The 9229-nt window shown below is 41.3% G+C and overlaps 1 protein-coding gene across 1 annotated transcript; it reads right to left on the bottom strand.

Annotated features, from left to right (window-relative positions):
- Positions 1 to 1008: 1008 nt before the first annotated feature.
- On the bottom strand, positions 1009 to 8338 carry LOC125374063 (adenylate cyclase type 1-like; the record flags this gene model as incomplete). Its single annotated transcript, XM_048384811.1, has 4 exons — positions 1009 to 1952; positions 2824 to 2935; positions 3684 to 3802; positions 8189 to 8338. Coding segments are annotated over 4 exons (513 nt in total), but the record flags the coding sequence as incomplete, so codon positions are not given.
- Positions 8339 to 9229: the final 891 nt, after the last annotated feature.

Here is a 9229-nt window from a genome sequence, read left to right as displayed (position 1 = left end):
TAATGTATGGCTTTGACTTCATGACGTCTGGGAAAAAGGACCAAACAAACTGACGAAATATCGATGAATATTTATCGAATGTACCCAAGAGCATTGCTCTGATGCTGTTATGTAAGATTCGCATAACCCTCGAGAAATAGAGCTTCAAGACACGCCGAGTGTAGGTAATCGATGTAGGTAATGCTACTACTACTACTACTGTATTACACTTAAGTTTAATGTCCTTCATTTTCCTCACTGACGAGTAATGGTTTTCCTATTCTACTTGATTTGTTTTGTTTATCTGCAATTTTTCAAAAGTATGATTTTTTTTACAAAAATGTATGGTATCACGTCTGTTACTTACAGTGAGAAATGCGTACAATTTTGTATAGAGCAAAATGATTCCACTTATAAAGAAAGTGATAATCCTCGATCTGCAAACACATCTTAAATTAGGGAATATAATCAAATCGACAATATTTGCTCTATATACAGCTACATCTAATTCAACATGGCAAAACTATTGTGTCAATCCTATCCAGCTTTCTCAAATGTACGTTGTAGCGTCAAACATATCCACAACACTCAAATGTACGTTGTAGCGTCAATCATATCCACAATACTCAAATGTACGTTTTAGCGTTAATCATATCCACAACACTCAAATGTACATTGTAGAGTCAAACATATCCACAATACTCAAATGTACGTTTTAGCGTCAATCATATCCACAACACTCAAATGTACGTTGTAGAGTCAATCATATCCATAACACTCAAATGTACGATGTAGCGTCAATCATAACCACAATACTAAAATGTAAGTTGTAGCGTCAATCATATCCACAACACTCACATGTACGCTGTAGCGTCAATCATAACCACAATACTCAAATGTACATTGTAGCGTCAAACATATCCACAATACTCAAATGTACGTTGTAGCGTCAAACATATCCACAACACTCAAATGTATGTTGTACCTTTAACCATATCCACAATACTCACAAGTGCGCTTTAGCGTCAATCATAACCACAACACTCAAATGTACGTTGTAGCGTCAATCATATCCACAATATTAAAAAGGATGCTGTAGCGTCAATCATATACACAACACTTGAATGTACGTGGTAGCGTCAATCATATCCACAATACTCACATGTACGTTGTAGCGTCAATCATATCTACAACACTCACATGTACGTTGTAGCGTCAATCATATCCACAATACTGACAATACTCAAATGTACGTTGTAGCGTCAATCATATCCACAATACTCACATGTACGTTGTAGCGTCAATCATATCCACAACACTCACATGTACGCTGTAGCGTCAAACATATCCACAACACTCAAATGTATGTTGTACCTTTAACCATATCCACAATACTCACAAGTGCGCTGTAGCGTCAATCATAACCACAACACTCAAATGTACGTTGTAGCGTCAATCATATCCACAATATTCAAAAGGACGCTGTAGCGTCAATCATATACACAACACTTGAATGTACGTGGTAGCGTCAATCATATCCACAATACTCACATGTACGTTGTAGCGTCAATCATATCTACAACACTCACATGTACGTTGTAGCGTCAATCATATCCACAATACTCACAAGTACGTTGTAGTGTCAATCATATCCACAATACTCACATGTACGTTGTAGCGTCAATCATATCCACAATACTCACATGTACGTTGTAGCGTCAATCATATCCACAATACTCACATTTACATTGTAGAGTCAATCATATTCAGAATACGTATGCTATAGCGTCAATTTTCACATTTATGCTTATGCAGTAAAGTGGCAATCATAGTGAGAATACTTACGCTATAGCTTCAATCATATCCAGACCCATCTCGACACAGCAGTGGGCGTGGTCGGCCCGGGGGTCGGGGAGGCCACTCACACAGTAGTAGCAATCTCCGAGGATCTTGATGCGCAGACAGTAGTTGTTCTGGAATCATAGTCAGGATTCAAACTTCAAGAAATGAAAAGAAATCAATGTGCCTATCATTGTACCTGGCAAGTGGTATATGTAGTTGTTAAAATATGTCAAATAGGTTTCCTTTGCATTTTTTTTTTTCAACACGTACGTCTGATGATTATTTGTTCAGTATTTAGAGCGAAAGAATTTTTTCCACATTTTCCTGGACTGTTTATTTTTCGAACAAAACGGTCTGTCCCTGATTTCCCTGGGCGTCACCAAGTTTTGCTTTAGACTTTGGTAATTTCAAGCAGTCTCTTGAGTCCCACATATTTTGATCGAACATATATGAGAGATAATTATCTTTACAGCGGGCCCGTAATAGCCCGTGTGTTAAAAACACGTTATCGTATTTGTGGCTTGCAAGAGCTTTAAGATCCTTCTCGACTGAAAATCGGAATATCAAACAATGTAGAACTTAATTTTGAACTTCAGTGACTCCGCTTTGAAAGCGATTGAATTTTTTTGTAAAGTTTGGTTTGTAATTAAGAGGAATGCATTCAGTATAACATCCGCCCTCGTTGTCTCCTCACTGCAATATCACGTCATAAATACTAGCGGCTTTTCTCTCACACCAGCAAACTAGATCCGAACTCCCATTAATTCACTGTGAGCTGACGCTTATTTAATATTACATGAAAAGCGTTTCAACTCCCGGGATAAAACCTCACTTGTTACGCTGTTCTGTTCTTCATTGGGTAAATGAAATATGGCAGACTTGACAGAATAGTAGTCTCTTGTCCAAGTAACTCGCAAAATGAAACATGACGTGTACTGATTCAATAAAATGTACTTTCCGAGATAGTGGAACATACCTTATATGGCCCTGAAATAAACTTACCTTTGCTAAATGATCAAATCTTCCGAACAGCTCATTTAATATTCTAACCAGTTCCTGTGCTGTGCACTGAGAGGCAAGGTTGGTGAACCCAACTATATCAGCAAATAATATTCTGAAAAATGAGACAAAGGTCGAGTTAATGTGCACGTATAAATGAATTCCCAGTGGATTATGAAACATGAGTAGAAACTGTAATAAACGACCGATCCAGAAGACCAGGTGGTTTACTGTGTACTGGAACCACACAAATCAGAATACTAGCGGATGAGTAGTTCGGATATTCAGGGATTAGAATGAATTATATAATGGCGTTCCAATAAGTTGTTACGGTAAAGTGACTTGAGTTGGCTTTCCCGCCGCGTCTAATTATAGCAGTTCAGCCATATTATAGCGTGTCAAATCAAGGAAGAAAGCCGAAAGTGATGGATGTCTTTGACGTTTTTCATTTTTATGAAACCCGGAAGCAGGTATGGTGCAGACAGAAATAGGATACCAATGCAATAATAATAATAATCGTGGCGAACCCACAACAAGAGGACAGATATGTCGGTTCAAAGAGAATGTCGGATAACACATATGTCGTTTTGGACAGAATGACGGAATACACATTTGTCGGTACACTGTAATAGTGTGTTATGATTAATGCGACTCAATGAGGCTTCAAACACAAATTGGAGATTACACTAAAATTCAGCGAGTTTCGATTGCAGTTTCCTTGAGCTCAACAAACATCAGTAAAGTTGCAGGGTGATTCAGATTGGGTTAATCCTTCGTACAAGCACTTCACCAACAACCACCAGACAATACACCCGAACATCAAACGCTCTAATATCTTAACCAGATCAGCCAGAGGAACTTACGATACGTTATCATGACGTTGTATATAGATTTTGTGAAAAATTCCGTGATGAGGCGTAGTGATATCATTTTTCATCTCCATGGCGACATGTTGAGGTAAGACACTGAGAAGGAGCTTTTCCTGAAAGAAGACATTGGGATCGATTAGGTCTGAGAGGGAGAGTAGAGAGAGATAGAAAGAAGACATTGGGATCGATTAGGTCTGAGAGGGAGAGTAGAGAGAGATAGAAAGAAGACATGGGGATCCATTAGGTCTGAGAGGGAGAGTAGAGAGAGATAGAAAGAAGACATGGGGATCAATTAGGACTGAGGGGGAGAGTAGAGAGAGATAGAAAGCAGACATGGGGATCGATTAGGTCTGAGAGGGAGAGTAGAGAGAGATAGAAAGAAGACATGGGGATCGATTAGGTCTGAGAGGGAGAGTAGAGAGATAGAAAGAAGACATGGGGATCGATTAGGTCTGAGAGGGAGAGTAGAGAGAGATAGAAAGAAGACATGGGGATCGATTATGTCTGAGGGGGAGAATAGAGAGAGATAGAAAGAAGACATTGGGATCGATTAGGTCTGAGGGGGAGAATAGAGAGAGAAAGAAAGAAGACATGGGGATCGATTAGGTCTGAGAGGGAGAGTAGAGAGAGATAGAAAGAAGACATGGGGATCCATTAGGTCTGAGAGGGAGAGTAGAGAGATAGAAAGAAGACATGGGGATCGATTAGGTCTGAGAGGGAGAGTAGAGAGAGATAGGAAGAAGACATGGGGATCAATTAGGTCTGAGAGGGAGAATAGAGAGAGAAAGAAAGAAGACATGGGGATCCATTAGGTCTGAGAGGGAGAGTAGAGAGAGATAGAGAGAAGACATGGGGATCGATTAGGTCTGAGGGGGAGAATAGAGAGAGAAAGAAAGAAGACATGGGGATCGATTAGGTCTGAGAGGGAGAGTAGAGAGAGATAGAAAGAAGACATTGGGATCGATTATGTCTGAGAGGGAGAGTAGAGAGAGAAAGAAAGAAGACATGGGGATCCATTAGGTCTGAGAGGGAGAGTAGAGAGAGATAGAAAGAAGACATGGGGATCGATTAGGTCTGAGAGGGAGAGTAGAGAGAGATAGAAAGAAGACATGGGGATCGATTAGGTCTGAGAGGGAGAGTAGAGAGAGATAGAAAGAAGACATGGGGATCCATTAGGTCTGAGAGGGAGAGTAGAGAGAGAAAGAAAGAAGACATGGGGATCGATTAGGTCTGAGAGGGAGAGTAGAGAGAGATAGAAAGAAGACATGGGGATCGATTAGGTCTGAGAGGGAGAGTAGAGAGAGATAGAAAGAAGACATGGGGATCGATTAGGTCTGAGAGGGAGAGTAGAGAGAGATAGAAAGAAGACATTGGGATCGATTAGGTCTGAGAGGGAGAGTAGAGAGAGATAGAAAGAAGACATGGGGATCGATTAGGTCTGAGAGGGAGAGTAGAGAGAGATAGAAAGAAGACATGGGGATCGATTAGGACTGAGGGGGAGAGTAGAGAGAGATAGGAAGAAGACATGGGGATCGATTAGGTCTGAGGGGGAGAGTAGAGAGAGATAGAAAGAAGACATGGGGATCGATTATGTCTGAGGGGGAGAGTAGAGAGAGATAGAAAGAAGACATTGGGATCCATTAGGTCTGAGAGGGAGAGTAGAGAGAGATAGAAAGAAGACATGGGGATCCATTAGGTCTGAGAGGGAGAGTAGAGAGAGATAGAAAGAAGACATGGGGATCCATTAGGTCTGAGAGGGAGAGTAGAGAGAGATAGGAAGAAGACATGGGGATCGATTATGTCTGAGGGGGACAGTAGAGAGAGATAGAAAGAAGACATTGGGATCGATTAGGTCTGAGGGGGAGAATAGAGAGAGAAAGAAAGAAGACATGGGGATCCATTAGGTCTGAGAGGGAGAGTAGAGAGAGATAGGAAGAAGACATGGGGATCGATTATGTCTGAGGGGGACAGTAGAGAGAGATAGAAAGAAGACATTGGGATCGATTAGGTCTGAGGGGGAGAATAGAGAGAGAAAGAAAGAAGACATGGGGATCCATTAGGTCTGAGAGGGAGAGTAGAGAGAGATAGAAAGAAGACATGGGGATCCATTAGGTCTGAGAGGGAGAGTAGAGAGAGATAGAAAGAAGACATGGGGATCCATTAGGTCTGAGAGGGAGAGTAGAGAGAGATAGGAAGAAGACATGGGGATCGATTATGTCTGAGGGGGACAGTAGAGAGAGATAGAAAGAAGACATTGGGATCGATTAGGTCTGAGGGGGAGAATAGAGAGAGAAAGAAAGAAGACATGGGGATCCATTAGGTCTGAGAGGGAGAGTAGAGAGAGATAGGAAGAAGACATGGGGATCGATTATGTCTGAGGGGGACAGTAGAGAGAGATAGAAAGAAGACATGGGGATCGATTAGGTCTGAGGGGGAGAATAGAGAGAGAAAGAAAGAAGACATGGGGATCCATTAGGTCTGAGAGGGAGAGTAGAGAGAGATAGGAAGAAGACATGGGGATCCATTATGTCTGAGGGGGAGAGTAGAGAGAGATAGGAAGAAGACATTGGGATCGATTAGGTCTGAGAGGGAGAGTAGAGAGAGATAGAAAGAAGACATGGGGATCGATTATGTCTGAGGGGGAGAATAGAGAGAGATAGAAAGAAGACATGGGGATCGATTAGGTCTGAGAGGGAGAGTAGAGAGAGATAGAAAGAAGACATGGGGATCGATTAGGTCTGAGAGGGAGAGTAGAGAGAGATAGGAAGAAGACATGGGGATCCATTAGGTCTGAGAGGGAGAGTAGAGAGATAGAAAGAAGACATGGGGATCCATTAGGTCTGAGAGGGAGAGTAGAGAGAGATAGGAAGAAGACATGGGGATCAATTAGGTCTGAGAGGGAGAGTAGAGAGAGATAGGAAGACGACATGGGGATCGATTATGTCTGAGGGGGAGAATAGAGAGAGATAGGAAGAAGACATGGGGATCGATTATGTCTGAGGGGGACAGTAGAGAGAGATAGAAAGAAGACATTGGGATCGATTAGGTCTGAGAGGGAGAGTAGAGAGAGATAGAAAGAAGACATGGGGGTCGATTAGGTCTGAGAGGGAGAGTAGAGAGAGATAGAAAGAAGACATTGGGATCGATTAGGTCTGAGGGGGAGAGTAGAGAGAGATAGAAAGAAGACATTGGGATCGATTAGGTCTGAGAGGGAGAGTAGAGAGAGATAGAAAGAAGACATGGGGATCGATTAGGTCTGAGAGGGAGAGTAGAAAGATAGAAAGAAGACATGGGGATCCATTAGGTCTGAGAGGGAGAGTAGAGAGAGATAGAAAGAAGACATGGGGATCGATTAGGTCTGAGAGGGAGAGTAGAGAGAGATAGGAAGAAGACATGGGGATCGATTAGGTCTGAGAGGGAGAGTAGAGAGATAGAAAGAAGACATAGGGATCCATTAGGTCTGAGAGGGTGAGTAGAGAGAGTAGAGAAAGAAGGTATGTATTACGCATGTACAGCTCAGAGTATATTTCAAACAAACGATCTTCCAGCATAACTCATTATGACTTGTGCCAATCATATGTTGACAAGCACAAGGGACGAGGGACGGCGACCTTGTCCTACATGCTCCTGTCTGCACAGGGTCAGTATAGTGTTAGATCCCATCAACATTTCAGGGGAAACGCCAAGGACAGACGTAACCTCCACTACGTCTTGTCTGACAGACACACACGCTCTTGTAATTCTCATAGCTTTCACCTTAAGGAATCAACAATGTGCTTTAGGAATCAACAACGTTTCCTCTTTTTAATATTACCTTTAAAAATACCGTGCATACCAAGTAGTGGAACTTAATGTCTATCTCAAATGTCAGCTGGAAAGACGACATATAGGTTAAAGGACTGTTCGATGCCCACTGCAGTCTTTCCGACAACTTCAGAACAAGTCAATCGGTTGCACCTGCCGAACCTTGCCGCTTAACTCACAAGATCAGCTGTTGCCATGTCTGCTTTAACATACCAAGTATAGAACTCACGCACATGCCACATCATGTTACTGATAGCTGTATACACCAGGGGACACTTGGACACCGCGTATGTTCCGTGTCATGTCATCAACCGTGGCATCGCCAAAAGTGAAGTTTGCCTTTATGTGGACTTATTCTTACACATTATTTTGTAACATTTCAAAACTATCAACCACCAAGTAGGTGCCAGCAGATATATCAACCTTAGCCACCATGGATAACACGTTTGAAATCGCGTCATAGCGTTACTAATTTCCTCTTTTTAATACAATCATCCGGCAGACCCATGGTTTCGTAGTAACTCTGGATGGATATGTTCAAGACGAACCGCCGACATGATACGACATTAGTTCACACAAGACCCGATGTTACTATTGTTGTATTGTTGTATTGTTTTGTCTGTACACGTGTGCCAACACCGTGAAACCTGTATCACAAACTGACAGAAAGTCTGCCCAAGCGTATGTATACTTACCAATTTTTCATTTTCCTCCTGTATTTCTAATCTAGCTGCTATACAGTTGCGTGTGTCAATGAACGTTTTTCTCTGAGACCTCTGTGTGAGATAATGAATAAATATCCCTGCTATGTTGACGCTCAGAAAGAGCACACCATTCGCCACAAGCTGGAAAAGAAAAAGATAACATCAACAAACGTAGAATCCAAATATTTGATACACTGTCAACATATATAAGCAGTTCAATCGTCTTATCTTCAGATGGTTTGTTTGTTGTCTAGCACCGCATTCAGCAATAATTCAGCCATCTGACGGTTATCTGTAAATAATCGATTTTGGAGAAGATAAACCAGTGTTTGATACTATGAGCAACGTCCCAACATCGGATAACGAAGTATAAATATATATATCTACATTCTGCAATAATTATTCTATCTAATTATTCAAGGAAGATAATATTTTAAGTGAGTGAATATGGTTTTACGACGCTTTTGGTGCTAACATTTTCAGCACTAATATTACGACAGGGGACAACAAGTTTCACTTAGAAACAATACAATCGCAATGGGACGTACACATATGACTGTATATTTAACTATCAAATATCCAGTGAAACAGTATATCATAAAGTTCCGTTCGATCGTTGTAACCGAATTGAGCATGTTAAGACTTGTTGAGCAAACGTGAAAACCGTAAATTATTCAATAATTTTATTCAATAATGTTTTCTTGGACTTAGGCTTTCAAGCGACCAATGTAGGCATGACCTAGACTCTGCCATCCGTCATTATCGTTTTCTTTAAATTTTATTTGTTTCAAAGCCGAAAGCCCAAGGATACAATTACTACTCCCGTGCCAACCACGTCTCCGGGGAAACCATACGAATGAAAACCCAATCTCAGATATACAAACATAAAGATGACTGAACATGTCAGAAACTGTGACAAGGAAAACTTACAAAGATCGTTTCGTTTATATAGAAACCGTTGTTCTCTGTGGGTGATTACGTCTAAAGTGCAATTCGATTTCACATCTAAAAAGGTGTCCTTGATACACGTCT

This window comes from Haliotis rufescens, unplaced genomic scaffold (genome assembly GCF_023055435.1).
Source record: "Haliotis rufescens isolate VD_foot unplaced genomic scaffold, xgHalRufe1.0.p SCAF_501, whole genome shotgun sequence".
NCBI lineage: Eukaryota > Metazoa > Mollusca > Gastropoda > Lepetellida > Haliotidae > Haliotis > Haliotis rufescens.
This window is presented reverse-complemented; position numbering and strand designations above follow the sequence as displayed.